Source organism: Betta splendens, chromosome 17 (assembly GCF_900634795.4).
Source record: "Betta splendens chromosome 17, fBetSpl5.4, whole genome shotgun sequence".
Taxonomy (NCBI): domain Eukaryota; kingdom Metazoa; phylum Chordata; class Actinopteri; order Anabantiformes; family Osphronemidae; genus Betta; species Betta splendens.
The window spans coordinates 5,838,140-5,860,506 of record NC_040897.2 but is presented as its reverse complement, the minus strand read 5'-3'; the positions used below and the strand labels follow the sequence as shown (position 1 = coordinate 5,860,506).

The window sequence follows — 22,367 nt, the reverse complement described above, 5'->3', positions numbered from 1 at the left end:
TGTGCGTATTATTAAAAAAAAACATCAAGCTGTTGGGCGACGCAACGGAGACAAGAGCGTGTATAAATAACACAGATATGCAGAGGACGGGCTTTGGAGAGGAAAAACAAAAGAACGCGAGCGCGTGGGTGAGCGTGCGCGCGCACGGGAAGCGGAGAGAGGCTGTGACTGTACAGCGCTCCGCTGCTCCACTAACCTAGTTTAAGTAATCTCTGCCTTCACGCTGTTTCATAACTGCGCTGCCAGAGCATTGCATCATAAGGCCACCCGCTGACCCCCCCCCCCCCCCCCCCCCCCCCCCCCCCCCCCCACCCCACACACACACACACACACAGACGCGCGCTGTCCCGAGCACACGTTTACATCACAACCCTAATCCCGGTTATTAATAAATTCCAGCAGAAAAAAAAGCTTAAAAGTCGTTCAGGGGAGAAGCTGCAAAAAAAAAAAAAACATGCGACGCCTGCAAAACGGCGTCGATCGCGTGTTCCACGCTAGAATTCATTGACATTAAATAGACTAGAAGTAATTATTCTCGCCGAGACGAGTCCCTGCGTGCCCAGGACAGAGATGTCAACACGGAGCAAGAACCAGACTTGTGTGTGAATCAAACTTGTGAGGTCAGTGGGTGTAAACTGGTGCCGTTCAGAGCTGGTGAGCAATCATCAGGCAGGCGGCCAGGGATACTTTCTAGCCTATTCCTTCTAATGGAGAGGAGAACAATAAACACGGCTCGCCGGAGTGCAAATGAATATTTTAAAAGTCTACATTCAATACAGCAACTTGATAGTGTTCATTTACTTGTATGTATTTTTTTACTTGACTTCCCTTTGTGTTTCTTTGTCTTCTTCCTTGCAGGAAGGCGACTTGGGGATTTGCCCAACCAAACGACGTATTTGGTCTTAAATTTCCTGGCCACTAACCAATAAAAACATAGAAAAGAGCAACACAGATTGATGCAGAAACATTTTTGCTTTGCAAAGAAACATAAAAATGTTAAGTCATTAAACACGTTTAAAATCACGAGTTGCATTTTTCTTTTTTAAACAAAAGTTCTAACCAATTATTTGTCATTTGTCTAAATTGATTTTGTCAGTAATGTTTAGATGAAGACAACCAGACGTTCGTTTTTATTTTTAGCAAATCCGATTCCTTGTTGTACAGCCGATAACTGTAAGTGATATGAGACGAGTGGGATCTTTCCGTTTTAAAGCAGAACTCACTTCATTGCCTTCCGTTTATCTCCCGTAAGGCTTCGCGCTTTCCTGCGCGGCGAAGCAGTGCACGGGAGTCAATGGTTTGACCGGCCACCTTAAGCTCGTCCCCGACGGCGCGCTCCCGCGCGTACTGCGAAAGGAGCTGTCGGCAGAGAAATCATGTGAGAGCCCATGCTTGGAGAAAGTAGGTTAGCAGGGTAGACTGAGAGGAAAGCAGGCGGAGAGTCACGGCGCAGAGGGGGGGTCTGAACACCGCTCCTCCACCGTGGGACTATTCTGTCAAAAAGTTGAGCCAAATCTATCCAGCGGTGCGACGACACGATTACGATGCGATCCAAAGCGAGTTTCTTTACTCTTTTACTTCGCTCGGAATTGACCGAGCGATAAAGGACGTGAGTTTCGACTAGTCTTTTTTTCTCCTCTCCTTCTTGTTTTTGATCGTGCTTTACCGGGGCTGTCTGCACACGGGACGAATTAATATTTACAGAGCCGGTTGACTCTGGCTCCAGCGCTTTATTCTCGACTATCCGGTCACATACAAAAAACACATGTAGCCGAGTTCCGATCGTCCTGCTCAGACTAAAAGAAAACACCAAAATGAGAGGTAAGTGATTTTTCACCTTATTAAACATTCATTTGTGCACGAACTCGGTCGAGATGCGGGTTTGGGGGGAGCTGGCACGGCCACATGTGTGCGCACACGGACTTGAGTGCGCCTGTTTTCCTGCCAGTGCGCATTAATCCCTGCTGACTGGATTACAGCTGCACGGAGCGCGAGCTTGCACGCTCCGCTCCGAAGTTCAGCCTGCAGCGACGAGGGTCAGGAGGCACGATGCTCGACCCCGCGGGGGTTGATCCACCTGGATCGGTCGCGTTTGTCAGCGTCACAAGTCGGTTTATGGTGACGGCATTTATTATTGCGCGCGGAGTTTAGTTTCGTATTTTGTGATTCACATTTGAGACAAAAGTCGTACCACACCTGGGAGAGCCATTAATCTTTGCCAGGGGCTCCGTGTTAGAGTTATGCAATAGGGAGAGGGTGGGGGGCACAAGAGGAGGAGGTTGTTAACCAAAACTAGAATTATGTAATCAAGATGTAACTCGACCTTCTCGGGTTTCTAGTCAGGTGAAATCAAATCGTAAACCGTGCTCGTCCTTTGCCCATTTGATTTCAGTCGTCATTGATGTAGTCATTTTCTGTTATTTACTGCTATAATGTCTAATCACCCACTTTAGGTATTTTTTTTTTAAAACAGCCTTGAAGACACTCGCACGTCCTTTCTCGATTTAAGATCGATAAATCGGAGCTGTTGTCACTGTATGAGGGTGTTGTTGTGGTGTGGCGTCTGTGCCAGCATGGCCGACTGTGTGAGTGTACAGTGTACTGGCTGTTCCACTGACCTAGTTATGTCATCCAGCATTATCCACCATTGGCAGCGGAGGGAGGGGGAGCGGCACCGGGAAGCGCCGTGCCGCCGGACGTGCTGCGCCATGTGCGGTTACGGGCGCGCGGTGACGCGTGATGTGCGGGCTGAGCTTGAACTTGGGCAGTGGGGCAGCGGATCACTGCACATGACAAGTTTGGATGCGGTTAAACAAATAAGGTCTCGGATAATCAGTAATATAAGATTTATTTTCTCCTGCACGAGTGTGCAAAACACAGCTTCTGTAAAATAGTTAATGATGCCATTTTCAGCGTCTTTGTGTTCAAATCGGCGTCTTTCTTAGTGTTTAGTTCTGTGTGGCAATAGTGGATTTCTGCTCTGAGAAAGGCAGAGGAGGAAGAGATGAATTAGACTCAAAAGGAGAGCAGAGGGGGGCGGGGTGGGCCGAGGGGGCTCTGATGGGGGGAGGTTCCCTTTTTGGCAGGATATGCAAAATGTAAACAAACCACAGCCCCATCTTAGCTGGCTGCTGCTGGAAATGTTCGGTCGTCATGCAACCTGCCCCTTCAGCACCATCACCACATATTTGTAATCACAGCCTCCTCTGCCCAAAGTGTTGCGTCAAGCTAATAGTTTTGGCACGCGGGTGATATTTTAGAACCGCGCTGTGAAGTCTCTTCCTCTTTTTCACTGTGCAAGCGTGAGTTTATTAATATTTATTATAGAGAGACAGATCATGAGACTCGCGTCATGCCGATGATGCGCGTTGCTCTGGTTTATCGCTCCCTCCCTGCGAGGGCCTCAGTTTGCCAACGCTGGTATTTGCATCTTATATAAATAGACCACATTGATTTGAATGTAACAGCAAGGTTTGTGTGGACGCAAGTCGGGTTTCAACACAATTAAGCCTTCGGCCCGTAGAGACTTGATTAAAAAAAATGTTACGAGAGCAACAGGTCGAGAATGAGGAAGTTTGTTTCATCTGGCAAAAAAAATCCAAACAATCAGGGAAATATTCCGGCATCAAAACACAAGGTGCATTGTTGTGGCGCGACGCTGTCCTGCGCTGCACTCCCACACCCCACAGCGAGGCATGGTAGAACAAGTGTTTCAGCATTGCTCGTGGGTAAGATCAAGCTCAAGGCCAGCTGCCTCTGACCGACCGTGCCTTTTTTTTTTTTCATGCCGGCAGTCCTCGAACGCACCGGTCGCCCTTGGGGCCCTGTCGCTGGAGGGGCCGCTGGCAGATTGTGTGTTACTGTAAATTGGCTGATAAGCAAAGAGAAACGCTGTGTCCTTGTGTTACTACAGGTTATAAAACTATAAAATGGGAAGTGCTGTGTGTGTGTGTGTGTGTGTGTGTGTGTGTGTGTGTGTGTGTGTGTGCGTGCGTGCGTGTGTGCGTGCGTGCGTGTGTGTGTGCGCGCGCGCGTGTGATGTGTGATGGAGGAGCTTCATCTTTTTCTTCCATGTCACGCTACTGACACACTGACTGTTTGACACAGTTGCCTGGAGCCTCCTCTTGGTAACTTATTGGCTGCGTGTTCCACGTCAGATAGCAGTACGTGAACGATTGGAAGGACAAAGTCAGTGATTTTGCCCCTCTGCGCCCCACCCTCACTGAATTAGCCCGTGAAGATAACAAGGTTTCACATTTGTCTGGCTGGTAAACGCGCTGGGGCCCCTCCAACGCGTGGGGACGGGCCGTTAAAGTGCGTTGCTCCGCGTTTATTTGGTGAGAAGTGGCCGGGCCCCCGGCTGCGCTCACGCGGACGCGGCCCCTCGTTCGCCGCTTGCCGCTCCACCTCGTTTACGGCGTGAGCGTGTCAGCGGATAATAAATGCACCGCGTTATTAAAAAGCAGGGCTGGTACCGATCTGCTCGGAATGCGGGCGCTCTCCGGAGAGCTGGAGGTCAGGTGCCTCAGACTGGCAGTGAAATTCAAGGTTAAAATGTTAGTTTTAATTTTATTCTGCTCCGGAAAGTGTAATCATGACATTATTGAATTTTATATGTGGGCAGCTCTTATCTATAAAGCCTTACAGCGATTAGTACATGCATTATGCTTTTGTTTTTGCTGGGTCAGTATTTTCCTGTACTTTGGACGTTTGTATATTTCACCTTCACTTTAAGTAAGCACCCGTTAAGGAGATGAACCCGTCTGCTGTCTCTGGCTTGTGGAGGTTGGAGTAAAAATGTCCGTGCGGTCCTACCAGCCGGAGCGGGCGGCCGGGTGTCGGTTTAATTCTGGCTCTCAGCGCAGGATGAGAATAGAACCAGTTGATGCAGAAGCTCAATGTCAAAGTGTGTGTGTGTGTGTGTGTGTGTGTGTGTGTGTGTGTGTGTGTGTGTGTGTGTGTGTGTGTGTGTGTGTGTGTGTGTGTGTGTGTGTGTGTGTGTGTGTGTGAGGGGTGAATAGCTGACATTCAAGTTCAGGGTTTGTCTGGTTGGAGGGGACTGTAGTCAAGTACAGTATGAGTTGAGTCATATGTGGGTTCTAGCTATTAAACAACTGTCAATCATAAAACAATTATAGAAGATGCCTTTCCCATTACAAGTTGTCTCTCGGGAAATCAGTGCTGATCTGTGTCACATGGTAACTCAGCCGGGTACTCTTACGCTTTTTCTGGGCCTCTCTTGGTTAATTTGCGCCGTTATGTAACACCGCCAATTTACTGTTGCGAGCTGCGAGTCTGCTGGGAAACATCACGCGGGGAAGTCGGAGCATTGTTCCGCTCCACCTTAAAACTGGTCTGCGGAGAGCCTGGATCGCGCCTGACTCACTCCTCCCTCTCCCCCTGCAGTGGGAAAGTGTGTCAGTAGGACAGAGCATCCACATGGGCTGACAGGCCGCGGCGCCGCGCTGACAGCTGACTCAGCCAATGGCAGCGAGGCTGCGAGCGCCGCTCGGCCAGTGGCGGCGGGGGAGCGCGAGGCGGGGGGCGGGCCGTCGGTGTTGCTATAGTGAGCCAACTGAATGAGTGTTGTGAGGAATGCTCACAGACGAGAGTTATATAATCGAGGGGGGAGGGAGGGGAGGAGGGGAACCTGAGAGAGAGAGAGAGAGGAAGGGAGGGGGAGCGGGGAGAGATTTTTCCATTGCATGCCTGCAGCTGCCCTGATCAGTTGGAGTATTTTAGTCAACAGTCTTACAGAAGAGACAGCCGACCGAGTCGTTTAAAGGAGAAAAGTGGAAAGTTGGGTTTTCCAGTGTTTAAGAGGAAATGATTCCTCCTCAATCACGTTGAACTGTGTGTTTTTCCTGATCTCGCAGACAGCAACTATCTGATGTTGGAGTTGTCGCTTGCTCAATTGTGACAGAAGTGTGTGTGTGTGTGTGTGTGTGTGTGTGTGTGTGTGCGTGCGTGCGTGCGTGCGTGCCTCAGTTGTGTCATGTGATTCCCTGTGTGTTTGTGTGTCTGGTTCCCTTGTGGGGGCCCACATGCAGGGGACCAGGCAAACAGAGACAGAGGCGAGTCGTCTGCTCTTAATGTGTGACGGCTCGTCTGCGGCGTTGTTGCTGTCAGTCATCAGAAAGAAGCAGAAAATCTGTGGCTGATTCGATGTTCGTGTCCTAACTAAGTGCATGTCTGTCTTCTTAGTGTGTTAATCATTGCTTAATAACAATAAAGCTTGAGTTATATGGTGTCGTTTGGGAAGACGGCAAAGGTTAGAGACTGTAAAGCGTCACAAAGGAGGTGAGACAGAAGCAAAACGACAACAAGTACGACAACAAGATAAAAGATAAGATAAGAAAAACCTTTAATAGTCTCACAGCGGGGAAATTACTTCACACAAGAGCAAGTACAGGGCAGAGGAATACGGCGGCATGACGCAAAAACAGTTAAAAAGACACAAACACAAACAAAACCAACTGCGAGGTATCGTGGAGCATGAAAGGCGGCTTTGTTTCGCTGTCATGGGGTTTACACAAAGTTTGTCTCAAAGCCACTGTGACGAAGCGGGTCGTGACCAGACGAAGCATCCTCATGCCCAACATCTGAACTCAGACCCAAAGGGAGCATGAAAGGAAACAACGGGGTTCTTATTATTGGGAGATGGAGTGTGTGCAGTGTTCATTGTGCTTAATATGAGGCTGTGGTGTCACACAGGCTGCTCTCCATCCAGCAGATGTTGACTCCTATGACCCGAGCAGCGGTTTTCTCACCTCTCTCATCTCTCTGTCCTGCAGCTCAGATTGAGGTCATCCCCTGCAAGATCTGCGGGGATAAATCCTCAGGAATCCACTATGGAGTCATCACCTGCGAAGGCTGCAAGGTGAGGAGGGGGACACGCAGAGGTGGAGCTTCAATGATGTGCAGTCAGTTATAATATAGTTGTGAGTGTGTTTGTGCGTGTCCAGGGGTTCTTTCGTCGCAGCCAGCAGAACAACGCCATGTACTCCTGTTCTCGTCAGAGGAACTGCCTGATCGACAGAACCAACCGGAACCGCTGCCAGCACTGCCGCCTACAGAAGTGTCTGGCTCTGGGCATGAGCAGAGATGGTAAATGCACACAAATGCCCAGCGGGACCGTTGCTGTTAGCTGTTAGCTGTTAGCTGTTAGCTTTCTCTGTAACTCTGCGATCTGTCTGCAGCCGTGAAGTTCGGCCGTATGTCCAAGAAGCAGCGCGACAGCCTGTACGCCGAGGTCCAGAAGCACCAGAAGTCCCAGGAGTGCGTGGGCTCCGAGGGCGGCGTCTCCACCGCCCTGTCCCTAAGCCGGGACGACGTGGCGTGCGGCGTGGGCGGAGACGACGGCGAGGAGGGCCTGAGCCGCTCCTACAGCAGCCGGGGCTCCAGCTCCACCCTGAGCGACCTGGACGACATCGCGGCGCTGCCCGACCTCTTCGACCTGCCACTGACCCCCGAGGAGGCCAGCGAGTACTGCAGCCTGGAGCTGCTGGGCGGAGGCGGAGGAGCCAGCGCGGGGAACACCTCGTCCTCCTCGTCCTCCTCGTCCTCCTCGTCCCTGTCCAATCAGAACTCCCCGCAGCAGACCATGATGGACGCGGCCGACAGCAACGGGATCCAGCTGCCGCACACGCACTCTCACACACTGGAGCTGGACTCGCTGCCCGATGACTGCTCAGTAACAGACCTCGGTGAGTTATTGACATAAGAACACTAGAAAGTCTAAGATCTTTGATATAGGCCTGGGCCTCTGAAGAAAGAACCAGGATTACTTAGCTTTATTTGTAATGTTTCCATTTTATATCGAATAAGACACTTAATGAAACTGGAAGTGTTTTAAATAAAGAGATTAGATCAGGATTAATAAATCATTAACAAATGCTGCCAGTAAAATAAAAAGGGAATGAGTATGAGTTTGTACAGCTGCTGCTGCTAAAGTATAAAATTTAGAAGTGATGCATTTAACCCTTTCAAATCAAAGAACCAGAGCTGCGGTGATTGGAATAAGATGACATGTCACATTAAAAAACGCTTGATGATGATTAAAGAGTCACAACAAAAACACAAAACACATTTCTCATTCATAACAACACAGTAAAGCAGGATGAGATAAAGTGTGAGTATTCAACCAGTGACAGTAAGACAGGTGGAAAAGGGGACAGTAATATTTATAGACACACAGCAGCAGAGACGTCTCAGGAGGCCTTGGGGAATAATACATTTTAATTTCTATTGCATTTTTTTAGAGTTTTCACTCGGCAGCACGCAACAATAAACTGCAAGGAGGCTTTTAATGAGGCTCTGGGGACTTTTATAGGAATCAGTGAATAAATATCCTAACTGCTTGACTGCTAGGAGGCCGTTAGCCGTCCGGTTGATGTTTGTGTGTGTGAAGACACTCTTTCACCTCAAACAACCCGGTGACAAAGTGTGTGTGTGTGTGTGTGTTTGTCACAGAGCGCATCACTCAGAGCATTTTAAAGTCTCACCTGGAGACGTGCCAGTACAGCGCTGAAGACATGAAGAGGTTCACCTGGGTCCAGTACGCACCTGAGGAGACGCGGGCCTTTCAGAACAAGGTACTCACAGCGAGCCTCCCCGGGCGTGCATTCATGTCACTGACACTGGAAGGATAGAATAAAACCATACTTACTTAACTTCCAGGTTTTTAATAAACAGGAAGAGGCTGCCTGTCATTACAACGTCTACTTCTCCTTCATATGACTGACAGTAACAGTCACACCGTTGTGTCGTCCCGCAGTCAGCTGAGTGGATGTGGCAGCAGTGCGCTCACCACATCACGAACGCCATCCAGTACGTGGTGGAGTTTGCCAAACGCATCGCCGGCTTCATGGACCTGTGCCAGAACGACCAGATCATCCTGCTGAAAGCAGGTCAGCGCACGCTCCGCCACACTCCAATATCCAGGCATTGATCCCATCAATTCATTCTGAACCTTGCTAACATTAGTTCCTTCCTGTTTTCTTTTGTCTCCAACCTTCTGCCTTTACCTGTTGAACCATCTGTTGTTGTTGTAAACACACACACACACACACACACACACACACACACACACACACACACACACACACACACACTGGGAGAACTGCATGATTCTTTACAAAATTATTAATTATTTTCTATATCTTATAAACAAACACATTTTTTATGTTGAAATGCATATATTTGACAATGCGTTTACTTTCTGTAAATGTTTTGAACTCTTTAAAACTCTTTGTGGTGGATTTCACGGCATCCTGACGACTTTTAAATGGTTCAAACGTGTCCTATATATGCCGCGCACCAAACTGGGTCAAAATTATTCACATGTTGTTGTGTGTTTTGTGCATGTTGGAGCATCTTGGGCCTTTTCTGTCTCCCCCCCCCCCCCTTCGTCTTCTTCTTTCTCCATCTCTCCATGCCTCTATTTGTGGATGCCCTTTCAGGTTGTCTGGAGGTCCTCCTCATACGTATGTGCAGGGCCTTCAACGTCAACAACAGCACCATTTTCTTCAATGGAAAGTTCGCCCCGGCTCAGTTCTTCAAAGCACTCGGTGAGGATCACATGGGGGATGGGGGGGGGGATTGTGTAAGCTCTAATTCAAAAAGTATTCAGATAATTGTCAGTGTTGCACATTAAAGCAGCTTATGTAAGCTGGAAGGCGTAGTGGGTAGGAAAATGCCAGGACTCCCACTGTTCTTCATTAGGTATTGACGGTTTACACTGACCAACCTGCTCCACTACTTTAACTGAAAGTGGCAATAGACTCTACCTGTAACTGTGTCTGTAAGACAGTCGGCTTCAATCCCTGCAGCTCTTTAGAGCCAGAGCTGGGCTTCGAGTGAACTGGAATCCTCTTCAGTGTCACCAGGAAAAAAAAAAGCAAACACTATTTAACACAGCTGCAGGCAGCGCGATGATCTCATTAAAGGCACCATTCCCAGAGTTGTCTCATCCCAGAAGATGCAGTCAGCTGGGAATAACTCTTGAGACCTCCAATATGTTCGACAGCGAGCTCATAGCGTTGGTCCTCCACAGGGTGTGACGACCTGGTCAACGCAGTGTTTGACCTTGGAAAAGGACTCTGTCGCCTACAGCTGTCTGATGAGGAGATGGCTCTGTTCAGCGCGGCCGTCCTCCTATCGCCCGGTGAGCAACACATCCAGTAAACAGCTTGTGTGTACAGCGGTCTAACTGCATTTAGTGTTGTCATGCAAGCATCGTCCACAGATGCACGGCTGAATGTTCAACAACGCAAAGAAACATTTTCCACCAAACTTGTTCAGGAAATCTACGGTGATAATAGTGACAACACAAAACATTTGCCTTTGTAGTATTTATATAACTTTGAGCCTGACTTGCACAACGTCTGAAAATATAGCACATGACACCTTCTGTCATGTGTTCAACAGTGCCCAGAACATGTGTTTTGCACTACTGACTTTGCTCAGTAAAGTTCCTTTATCTCAAGGTCAGCAGAAACAAAATAGATTATATAGGTTTATCCTTTAAAAGGAAGATTTATTTAATGTTACAAATAGAATAAAATATGGGCCTTGACATTATTAAACATATTAATATGTCAAATATATGTATGTATATTTAGGATGTGTTTGAATATGCGTCTTTTCATCCTTTTCTTACATATAGATCGGCCCTGGCTAACAGAAGGGCAAAAGGTTCAGAAACTCCAGGAGAAAGTCTACTTGGCTCTGCAGCACAGTCTACAGAAGAGTGGGGCTTCTGACGAGAAGCTGGACAAGGTAAAAAGTCGCCGTTCGACATGTACACACACATACACAACACAAAGACATTGACCTACGTATGTTCCATGCCCCCACAGATGGTGTCCAAGCTGCCCATCATGAAGTCCATCTGCAATCTCCACATTGATAAACTGGAGTTTTTCCGTCTGGTCCACCCGGAGACCGCCTACAGTTTCCCACCGTTGTACCGGGAAGTGTTTGGCAGCGAGCTGTCCCTGCCGGACTCCACCGACAGCTAGACGCGCAGATAGACGCGCCGCGCGGACGAAGAGAGTGTGCGAGGAGCTAGGGCAGCGAAGGGAGAGACAGAGCAGGACAGAGATGTTGACGCTCAACAACCAGCAATTGAGAGACAATCCCAGACTTTAAATACTCCATCTCCCATGATCAACGTAGTCCTCCACTTTCCCAGCAGGCAAAGCACCTTACACTACAGACCACACATGGCTCATGGCTCCCTGCACACTGTAGCACGAACAACGAGCGGATGAGCATCGTAATATAGTACCAACGCAGCAGCCAACCCGGCACACAGCCGCGCACCGCCCAGCCGCAACACGCGGGTCACGCAACCAGTAATGAATGTACCTTTATAAGCACCAGTGCACAAGCCAGAACCCAGTAACCCGTGAATGTACAACCCTGCCGCTCAAAGCGGACGCGGAGGTTTACGCCTAGTATCAGAATGAATTTGTGTTGACCCACAGGTCTCATTATTAATATTGCGTTCAGCCAATATTGCTCTTTGTAGTCATGTTCAGGAAGGTACCCGTGTGTATTCACACAGACAATAATCGTGTACTGACCATCACTTAGGGACCAAGATCATGAGTCATCCTCTCTTGATATGAAAAACACACAGCTATGACTCACGGCTGAGGCTGACGTCCTTAATCAGCTCAGAACTAGTGTCACACACATTTAGACGGTGTTTGGTGCTGCCTTTTTGTTGGCTCTTGTATTGCAATGAGAAACCTCAGTCCCACACACCCCTTCCTTGTAAATGCCACTTAGAGACAGGACAAGATGAAATTATCTTTAATTTATATACACATTTATAAACAAATATTTTAAATAAGAATGTAAATAGGTGACTATAAAATAGTCCTAATAGAGATATAATAGTGTATGAGAGTTGAGTGTGTGAGTTCAGTATAGAGAAGAAGGGAGAGAAAGGTGGATAGCAAGATGCCAGGAAGAAACCGACGGATTCGTGAGAAAAGCTTATATTTGGACTCAAACCTTTTCTGGAATATTTTTTCCCTTCTTGACAGTATGCTCAGGTTTCCATGGCAACGGCCCTATGTTGCGTAAACCAAGCCGGCACGGTCTTCGCGTGAAGCAATCGGGTGGACGTTTTGTTGCACATGCCACGCGGCCGGGGGGGTGGTTGGGGGGGTCACGACGTTGGCCGACACGGGGTGGACTAGCGCCGCCGTCGTCCTGCATGGACTGCGTGACCTGAGAGCGCTCGCTGCCCCCCCCACACCCCCTCCCCCAATGGAACGAAAGGACAAACTGGGCTCTGAGGAGAGGAGAAAGCGAGGCAAAAGGTGACTCCATGAACCGCATAATAAACGGGGACCCACAGCAACTCCCCAACTGTTTCTAGCCAGCACTTAGAGGAGTAGGTGTAGTATAACTGTCTTTCACTTCACATGTTTCAGGTGGTTAATGGCCGTAATGACGATGGTCCATAATATGTATCATAAACCCTCCTTGCTGGTGGGAGCAACTGTATTATTTTGTACATGTGCTGTTTCTCTCTCCTTTAGTCTCGAAACCCAACACAAATCAAGCACTTATATTTTCCTTCCTCACTGGGCACTAATCTAAGGCCAGACAGAGCTGCCAGCTACCCCCCTGAGTTGGGCCTCGATGCCAGTAAGACTAAGCGGTTGTTTCGTTCTGTTGTGTTAGTTTCTATTTTTGTCCCATCTGTATCACGCAGGGTCATCCTAACTGTACATAAACAACATAACCAGACTTTCTGAAGGTGGTATAGTACTAAGATGATGATGATGATGATGTCTTACTTGGGGTGCTGTGAAGCTCTTGAGCAGAGTCCGAGGACCTGCCGTCCAACACTCAGGGAGCTGGCTGTGATCTCCTGTCCCTTTATTACCAGTGTTGTCTTTTAGCCTCGTGCTCCTCACACCTTTGCACCTAAGACGAGACCCATAACCATAATCACTGTGGACGTAAGTTCTATTTTTGTGAATGTTACTCACAAAGTGTCAAAGCCCTTCTTGTATGTCCTAATATTCTACTATTCAATTTACGAGACATAGGATTTAAAAAAAAGGACTCAGTTAGTTAAAAATGAACTTCGTCATTGGATTTAAATGTTTCTTTTGCTGTGATTTTCATTTATTTGTCAGTCTTTTATCCACCTTTTTCGTTACCTGTCTCCACTTTTTGTCTTGTAAAGTCAGTGGTTTATTTTTTCGAATCAAAGAAAAATTGGGAAAAGTACAAACAAAAATAATAGTTTGTCTCCCTTCTCTTTCCCTGTATGACAAAATGTACAAGAGGTATATTACTAGTCCAAGAGTAACTGAGTCACACAGCTCAATAAATATTGTTGTCCAATGGGATACATTATATGTGGTTTTAAGAATGTAATAAATGGTTTCTTTTTCTTTTAAACCAGTCATTTGTGTCTTTCTTTCTGACTTTTGCTTTCACATTGATTCAGTATCCAAGTAGCTTTATTGTGCTGCTCTGTAACTTGTCTCTAAAAATCACTGGTCATCAGTAATTAGATCAACAAGAATTTAATGAATGAAGAAACCGTAATAAACAATAACTTAAGTCATATCTGTAGAGTAAAATGTTCTGGTTCCAGCTCCTCTGATTATCTTCTTTGCTGTATTATCTGAAATGAAATCTTTTTTTAGTACTTTAAGTCAAGCTTTGAGTGTTTTACTATACTTTATAAGCAGGAATTGGAGAAAAGGCTCAAATGCACATCTGTTCCAATGCTTTTTATGGCCTTTGACTTTGTTTGCTATCAGTCAGAGTAGAAAGCATGAATTGCCATGCCATAAATAAAGAGGACACCCCAACAGACCCCTATGAGCAGAACCCCCCAGGCTGAGGAGGGGGCGGCCATCTGCCTCGACAGGTTGGACTGAATGAAAGGTAAGGAGAGAAGAGACAGCAAAATTCAAAACTAACAATGTAACAACAATGTATGGTTCTGATTAGGGTTAGGATGCTAGTAAGAGTCAGTCATTTACATATTAAAGTAGGTGCTCTAACTTTTTTAAATAAAACTAAAAATAAAGAATGTTACAGGTTTTTAGGTTTCCAGGGTGTTTTACGCACTTTATAGACCTGGATGAAGTCGCTGATGCGTTAGATCCCAAGAGTTGGGAGCAGATTTGGGGTGGAGAGTAAAAGTCCGTTCCCTGGATGTGTATGTTTCTTATTGCGTTAACCTTCAGCCCAACAAGTCCCGTTTTACGTTTCTTTACTCGACCCTGGTCAGAACCCACCTCCCCATAAGCTTTGCGCCTACGTTCGAGTTTTGGAAACTAACGCGGAGCCACCGCGGACCCGCCCACTTTAAGGCTGAGGCCAGGAAGTTGCGGTTGCCTGGTAAGTTTTACCATCCACGGTACGAAGTAGGGAGCCTTGTGCTTGACTGCTGCAAAAAACAGTACAAAGTCATACGTTAATAGTCAAAAAGACGTTTCTCCTTTAGGTCGGGTAGGAAAAACAGACCGTGCAAGATGTCCGTCGCAGGATTTAAGAAGCAGTTTTACAAGGCGAGCCAGGTAAACGCGACTTGTTTTTACATTAGCCTGTAGCAGCTAGCTAACGCTTAGCCTCAATGGTCGCTACTTTTATCGTGTCAGCTAGAAACTGTGTCACCTCAGTAGAAATAGCAGTTAGTTTAGTTTAGTGCTGTTATGGTAAAGTTTGAACGTGTTTAAAACAAGAATGTCTACACTGTTAAAAAACTCGACAGATTGTTCTGAGCAGGTAACTTCCAACTTCCAACCCTCAAGTTAAAATGCCTTCATATTTTAACATTAAGTTGGTTGACGCCAGTAATTATTTTATGATTTATAACTGACTTAATAATGTTAAGTAAATTAAGTTGGATGCTGATATTTGTCGTTAGTTTCCTAGTTGCTGTAACGTAAATTGAAATAAATGTTCACTGAACATTACTTCCTATGGAGGTTGGGTTAGGTTCAGCTAAATAGTATAATGTAAGGGCATAAGATGTTGACTTGAGTAAAAGACCATTTCGGTTGCTTCAGGCGGCAGTATTCAGCCACTGCCATCAGTAATCAAATGAATTCCTGCTTATACCAGTTAATAAAAGCCGTGCTGTTAGCTTGCCTTTAGCCCTACACTTGCTGATCATTGCCAGCTATGATTTAGACCCAGTCTTTTCAAAACACGCGTGTCCCACATTAGCCAATGGCAATGTTCAAATTAGTATATGTGTGATTCACAAAATACTATCTCATCTGCAACTCTGTTTTCAGCTGCTTTACTGACCTGATCTGTGCTTCTGCCTTTTCATTTCATTCTTTCAAACTTGGAGATGTTTTTTTCTTTAAGTTCATACAGTGTGATATGCAAGTGACTTCAGATGAGCATACAGTATAAAAATACACAAGAGGTCAGAACAGAATTTTCTCAGATTACTCACCATTTGTGCAAGTTCATGCTTAGTGGGTGTGTACAATTATTAATGGTAATGGAATCCCACCTATGAAAAAAAATCTGCCCAAACCAGCTTCAGTTTTTTAAGTAAACCAGTAGTGACAGATCTAGTCACTTCAAATGTAAACACAGAAACATTAGTCCACCACAGGTGAATTCTAATAAGTGTGATTTGCGTGATTAACCTCTGCAGTGCAGGTGGGTAGCTAACAAGCTAACATCAGTACTGGCCACTGGAGCATACACACAGTATATTTCTTTCTCAAGCCAACCAGATTAATGATTATATTAAAGAGTATGCTTTTATAAAATATTGAGTTTCAATAAATAAAAAAAAACAACTGGCAAATTTGAAGCCAGGTGGTGTTCCAAGGAAGCATCTGCATTTCTCAGATAAATGTATCACCACTTCACATCTGTTAGTTTTATTGACTGCTATTAACATATATTAAACTTATTAAACTTAAACAAATTATTGTATATTAAACTTCATAATTACAGAGTGTGTGGGCCTAAATATATCCCATGAACCTGGATGCATACCTGGATGCTTATAAACTCAAACTTGTGCAGTAAAGTAACTAGAGAGCTAGATTAATCCACCTGGTTGCAGGGTTTTATGTGCAGTATGGTGCTGACAGCTGTATGAAGTTTAGAACAAGTACATGCACACATACAGTGAGTGTTTTTTGTTTTTTTTTCGGTCTGCCAGCCAACTGACTGTACAAGAGATTTTAGTCTTGGCTGCTCTAGATGAGGCAAGGAATGTGTGTACCATCTGTGAGTGAGGATTTGAATGAAGAAGGAAAAATGAAGTTACCATGTATGTTTAGGAAAGGTATCCGTGGATGTGGTTTCAGTGTAGGAAACTGCAGTGTGTGCAGGCCGGAATGGAAAAAAAGCCAGTGCTTTCAGTAGGGAGAAAGTGTAAGTTAAAAAATGTGATTTCCTCATGCAACATTAAGGAGGTTCAGTCTCGGACTGAGTGGAAAAACTGATGTGTCTTGCATTTTAGGAACAGTGTTTACCAGGATGGAAGAAAATGGATGAAATTAAATGTATTTAAGTGAAGAAAAGAAAGGTCTGGTGCAAGCTGCTTGTCCTTAAACCTGAGATCCACTGTGCTCCTGAAATTTAGCTCCTTTTCTCTTTAATTATTTTATTATAGTGGGTTAAATTGTTTTAATATTTTAGCCAATTCAAGTTAAAACTGAGAAATTAACCTTCGCCATCAACCTCGACCCCAAGAATTTGCAGATAGATTAATTAATATTTGGATTATGCTGGCACACCCAATAAAATAACCAGAGTGTTTAATCCTTTAACAAACATTCATAATATCAGTGCTCACAGACCAAGTAAAGAATGTCTGCTCTGTTATGACGATGCATGTACCAGTGTAAATAGGGAGTCCTGTCAGGTTAATTTTTGGTTTGTTCTTTGGTCACAGATGATGAGTGAGAAAGTTGGAGGTGCAGAAGGGACCAAACTGGATGAAGACTTTAGGGACCTTGAAAGGGTACGTTTTTATACATAAAATTTACGTTTATGTGTGTGTGTATGTGTCTGTCAAAAACATACAACTTAGTATATTCACATGTAATTTTCATTGAATTATCTCCCTTCTTCCGTCTCCCTATCCTGTGCCATCAGAGAGCAGACATTACCAGCAAAGCAGTGGTAGATGTCATCAATAAAACCACAGAGTACCTGCAGCCTAACCCAGCAACAAGAACCAAACTGTCCATGCTCAACACAGTTTCCAAAATCCGTGGACAGGTGAGGAGTCCAGGCTACCCCCAGCCCGAGGGTCTCCTGGGGGAATGCATGAATAAATATGGACGGGATATGGGCGAGGACACCAACTTTGGTGAGAACTTTATTATAAGCATGAGATACAGAGTAAGAGATTTTTTCAGTTGTTATAATTTTCTTGCATTCCTCACAATGTCCAATAATTTTAATATTGTCTCTGATAGGTGGGGCTCTAGTAGATGTAGGGGACACAATGAAAAGACTGGCTGAGGTCAAGGACTCTCTGGATATTGATGTGAAACAGAACTTTATTGACCCACTTCAGGGCATTGCTGATAAGGATATCAAAGACATTCAGGTAAAACCAACGAGGTAGCATGTTTTTACATGCACAGCCTCAGAACTGACTAATGAGCTATACATCCTGTCTGTTGCAAAAGTATTTGCAGTCTATATGCATAACACAGGGTTTAATTACACCAATGGCCAAACTTTGCCATCTCCACAGCACCACCTCAAGAAGCTGGAGGGTCGACGTCTTGACTATGACTATAAAAAGAAACGGCAGGGTAAAATTCAAGACGAAGAGATCAGGCAGTCGTTGGAGAAGTTCCATGAGTCCAAAGAGATGGCCGAGACCTCCATGCACAACCTACTGGAAACAGATGTGAGTAGCAGCGGGCTGAAATGGATTTACTCTGCCTTGTGGATGACCAGCTGGAATGTGTTGGGCTTGGTTTTGCTGTCTGCCAAGTTCATAAACATGTAGGTCACATCAGCTGCTAAACCTGTAACTGTTAGTAATGAGAATGATGTCATTAAAATATTTGGTAAATGATTTGGCCCTTGTGGTCCTAAGTAGGACATTTTAATTCGATTAACTTCCCCGAACTAAAAAAAAGGTTTATTTAGGTTTTGTCTTTTTCATTTTGTGAAGTCATTGATGTATGTGCATAATGATGTGTTCATTTAATGAATGAATTTAATCTTTTGAGACCTGCATTCTGGCCAAACTGGAAAGTGAGTGCTCTTTACGGAGGTTATGTATTAACAGACATGCTTTGTATTGTGTTTTTTCCTCCTCCTGGGGACCTGCAGTAACATGACTGACTTGTCAGGCCTGTTTTCTTTGGCATTTACTGTTGTCACGCAGGTTTTCGTCAAAGCTTTTCAGTGGAGCTGTTTTAACGAACCAACATAAAGAGAAACAGTTGTATAGACACAAAAAGTGCCATCACTTAATCAGTAAAGAATTCACTGACTAATCCTGGTCTTTTAAGTGTTTGTCTTGCTCTAAAATAATTTGTGTGTGCATGCAGGTGGAGCAGGTGAGTCAGCTGTGTTCTTTTGTGGAGTCTCTGTTGCAGTACCACAAACAGGCCTCTCAGATACTGGAGGAGCTTTCTGACAAACTGAGAGAAAGGTCAGGACTGGCTATTGCTTGTTGTATGTTAGAGCAGTGTCATATCTATGTAATAACATATTCAGCCATCTCTCTGTAATTACAACAAGGTACTGATGTCTGATGATGCTCTTTATTGGCATTGTGTGCAGAATGAACGATGCTCAAAGTCGTCCAAGGCGTGAATACACACCCAAAGCCAGACCGTCATTTGACTATGAAGATGATGAACAGTCCAATGGAGGCTACTCACCACCTGCAACAAGTCCTACAGCTTACGCTCAAGGTAAACCCATATTTTGTGAGCTGGTTGAGTTTCTCTTTGCTGTGTGTTCATGTCGTATTGTCAAGAAGGCATGTGAGCGAATGAGAGAGTCAGTGTGATTTGTAAGACTGATGTGTCTTTTCATTGTGATATTAACCAGCCCCAACACAGTATCAAGGTCCGTCCTTCCAGAGAAACTCCACCAAGGGCAAGCGGAGTGAGTGGACAGATGAATGTGTGACTTAAACAAAACTGGACAGTCGTACTGCTTTTGCTCACTCTGTTTCACATCCATGCACCAAGTGCTACATGCATGTCAATGAAAGGGTCAAGTGGTCCACTAACATTTATTGGTGGTAGTTCAGCTGTGAACAGGATCAGGTGAAACTTACTGGAGTGTGAACATTCTCATCTGACCAAGGCTGAAGAGACATGCAAACTTAAACAAGCTATTCTCAAAGTTTGGTTCAAGCCAACGATTTTAAAGACTCATTTGGAGCATTGTATGTAACTGACAGCCTGGTTACCGACTGATGAAACTTCTGAAACTCAAAAATCATTACATGCCACATGGTTTATTTTACAGACACGATCTGAGGGTTATTGTAAAAGCCTCTCCTCTAAACTTGAACATGCCTTCGTGGTTGGAATGAAATCTTTTGGAACCCATTGGTGTGTCGATCTTGAGCTTCAGAACGTTCTAATTCATACTGATAACTTACAAATGAGCTCTCTTCTTTTACTGACTTCAGCTGCTGGGTGTAGTCCAGAGCCCTATTAGAAGACAACATGTCTACAGTTTTCTCATTGCCTCTAATTCAGTCCTGTTTGAAGTGAAGCATTAAAAGGGAAGTTGCCAGACAATTTACAGCCTGAGGAAAAAGGCTGCATTTGTTCTTCCTCCCTTTATATATATCTGTCTCTCTCTCTGCAGCTGAGCCATGCTGTAAAGCATTGTATGACTTCGAGCCAGAGAACGACGGAGAGCTGGGCTTTCACGAGGGTGACATCATCACTTTGGTCAGTCGAATTGATGAGAACTGGTTCGAAGGAAAAATCCGCGGAAAATCCGGATACTTTCCCAGCAACTATGTTGACGTCGTGGTGCCTCTGCCACGTTGAGAGGAGCATCGCAAGATGGAGCGTAAATGAGGGGATAATAAAAGGTTTATCACATCTCAGTAACCAAAAAATAACACTTTGTAGTTGCATTGAAAGGGCAAATATCTCAAGAAATGGACCAACTTTTTTATATCTAGTAGTTATTTGAGCAACGTTTTGGCGAGCGTAGAGATGGAGGGAATATCAAAGGTCATAACACATAATAATGGTGTAATATGCTGATATTTATTTTAGTTACACCCGTGCACTTTATACACTACACATCTGTGGTCGGAACTGAAGAAGTGGGAGAATGAAACGTGTAACTACATTCCTGTTCAGCATTTATTTTCGTCACCTATTTTCTAATCACATTATGTTGATATTGACACTACACACACTCTGTGCCTGAAGGCTCGATGTTGGAGTAAACTGGCTGTTCATGTGGTTGATTTAAACTGTCCTCTGCTGCCGTCTGGTGGTGCTATATATAAGCGGTACTGTCACATCTTTTTATTTCTTAACCAGCTGATTTGAGCCAGTCAGATGATATTGTAGGTCCTTCTTGTTGGCTAAAATTATGCTTAAGCAAAATGGTATTTTACAGTAAATTTCTATAGGGCAGGGGATCCACAGATAAACCTGTTTTTAAACGTCCATTTATTATATCATTGATTAATCTTAGCATGTCTGTTTTTATTGCACACTCCAGCCCCGTGTCTCTTGATGCTAATACCAGAGGAAAGATGCACACCGCTGATGTTTTTCATTATAAACGTGTTTTACTAGATGCCTGATGTGCTCAATTCTGGAACTCGAATATTATATGATATATGTTATTATATGTTTTCTGGTTGTTTGTTACCATTAGGTCAAAGGTGGTGCAGCACGGCCTACCCTCAAATGTTAAGCACCCAACCAATATGCATTTGCTCCTCGGTTTCTGTATTTTCTCAGGCTGTACTGATGCTGCTGGCAGTGTCGCTTTTTTGGCTCTGAAATTTCAATCTGTGATTTAACCCCTTCACGCTGGAGCGAGCTTGGCGTTTAGTACTTTAACCTGTAATCTGAAGCATGGAAATTGACCTGATGTGTACTATGTGTTTTGTGGATCTGCCTCAGTTTTCAGGCTGACAGCTCATGACAGCAGATGCAAGCGGGCCAACTATTGTGTTCTGAAATGACTAATAATAAGCAGTTCCGCATCCAATGGCTGGTTTCAGTTTCAATCAAACCTGTACAGGCAGACTATCAACTGTGAGGGTTCGTTCTGTTCAGTAAAATTCCAGCTTTTCTCCTGTTGTCATGATCCCCTTGTTAGACCGCCCCCTGCCCCACTCATCTCTCCCATCTCCATTTTACACTATGAGCGGAACAGACAGGTCTTTTCAGCAGGGCCGGGCACCCAGCTGTGGATTACGCCCTCCCCCCTACCCTTTATTCATCACCTGCCCCTGTGTTCCTCCTCCGCTTCTCATTATCTGCTCGGTGCCAGTCCCATGGTGCATCTAGAGCCCCGTCTCCTTGTCCATCCCTGGAATAATCTCCTCATTGTTACCGCAGTATGTGCCTCTTAATATTACGTTTGCATGTTATTTATGTAACACACATGTAAGGCCAGAGGGTTCGGTTCAGGTGTGGGTTTAGATGTCTCATTGCGCCAAATCGAAAAGCCCAGACATACAGGGGGGAAAGAATGGTCTCGGCTCAGGATGAATTATTGTGTATCTTTGTATTTTGCGGACAATGTCAGAACAAAGGGCTAAGATCAATTTCATTTCTTACAACACTACGTTCTGTATCACATATGTACCCTTAACATCCAAACATTGTAATTTGCATGAAGTATTATAATGCATAATTTAATTATACATAGTCATAGTATAGAGGCCTTTGTTACGATGTAAGTGCTCTGCAGTGTATATTAATTACAGCTTCTATGTCATGGTATGCCTTGTTTTTGGAACTGTGACTCTGGGGAGACTAAACGTGGGATTATCCTGGATTATCTTTAGGATACATGGATTACCTCTATACTAAGTGTAATCTTAAACATGCTGTGTTTTTCTTACTATATAAAGGCTATGGATATATTTTGTTTTTTTGTATTTGATGTTTTTTTTTTCAATAAACGTGTATCTTTGAAGTTACAATCCTGACATCAAATTGTCTTTTTCACGGATTTATCAGATATGTACTTGAATGCATCACATCTATTTCTATGCGGTACCTGGCTCCTTGTTAGATGTACATGATATGTACTCGGACAAATGCTTATATTTGCTCAGCCTCGTTATTTGTCCCCCAATCACGCCATAATCTGCACAGCCATCGGTTTGGCTGACCCCCCACCCCCCACCCACCCCCTCCCGACAC

At 44.9% G+C, this 22,367-nt stretch overlaps 2 protein-coding genes and 1 long non-coding RNA gene across 4 annotated transcripts; 2 read left to right on the top strand and 1 right to left on the bottom strand.

Moving 5' to 3' along the window:
- Positions 1–295: 295 nt before the first annotated feature.
- LOC129603328 (uncharacterized) lies at positions 296–1,961 on the bottom strand. The gene is made up of 3 exons (XR_008693091.1): positions 1,838–1,961; positions 1,224–1,359; positions 296–918 (listed from the first exon to the last, which is right to left on the bottom strand). It is a non-coding gene; the product is annotated as an uncharacterized LOC129603328 (long non-coding RNA).
- On the top strand, positions 1,309–13,431 carry rorcb (RAR-related orphan receptor C b). Its single transcript, XM_029130735.3, has 10 exons — positions 1,309–1,821; positions 6,795–6,880; positions 6,966–7,107; positions 7,200–7,706; positions 8,473–8,594; positions 8,777–8,909; positions 9,462–9,569; positions 10,055–10,165; positions 10,667–10,779; positions 10,860–13,431. Exons 1-10 carry the CDS (start codon positions 1,815–1,817, stop codon positions 11,019–11,021), a joined length of 1,491 nt encoding a protein of 496 aa, XP_028986568.1. The 5' UTR covers positions 1,309–1,814; the 3' UTR covers positions 11,022–13,431.
- A 946-nt stretch (positions 13,432–14,377) lies between these two features.
- Positions 14,378–22,144, top strand: LOC114843923 (endophilin-A2-like). Of its 2 annotated transcripts, XM_029130771.3 has the most exons (9): positions 14,378–14,564; positions 16,919–16,987; positions 17,122–17,338; positions 17,448–17,581; positions 17,732–17,890; positions 18,543–18,646; positions 18,778–18,911; positions 19,051–19,107; positions 19,825–22,144. In XM_029130771.3, exons 1-9 carry the CDS (start codon positions 14,520–14,522, stop codon positions 20,010–20,012), a joined length of 1,107 nt encoding a protein of 368 aa, XP_028986604.1. In that variant the 5' UTR covers positions 14,378–14,519; the 3' UTR covers positions 20,013–22,144. The 2 variants fall into 2 exon arrangements, with proteins under 2 accessions (XP_028986604.1, XP_028986605.1); XM_029130772.3 differs by lacking the exon at positions 19,051–19,107.
- Positions 22,145–22,367: the final 223 nt, after the last annotated feature.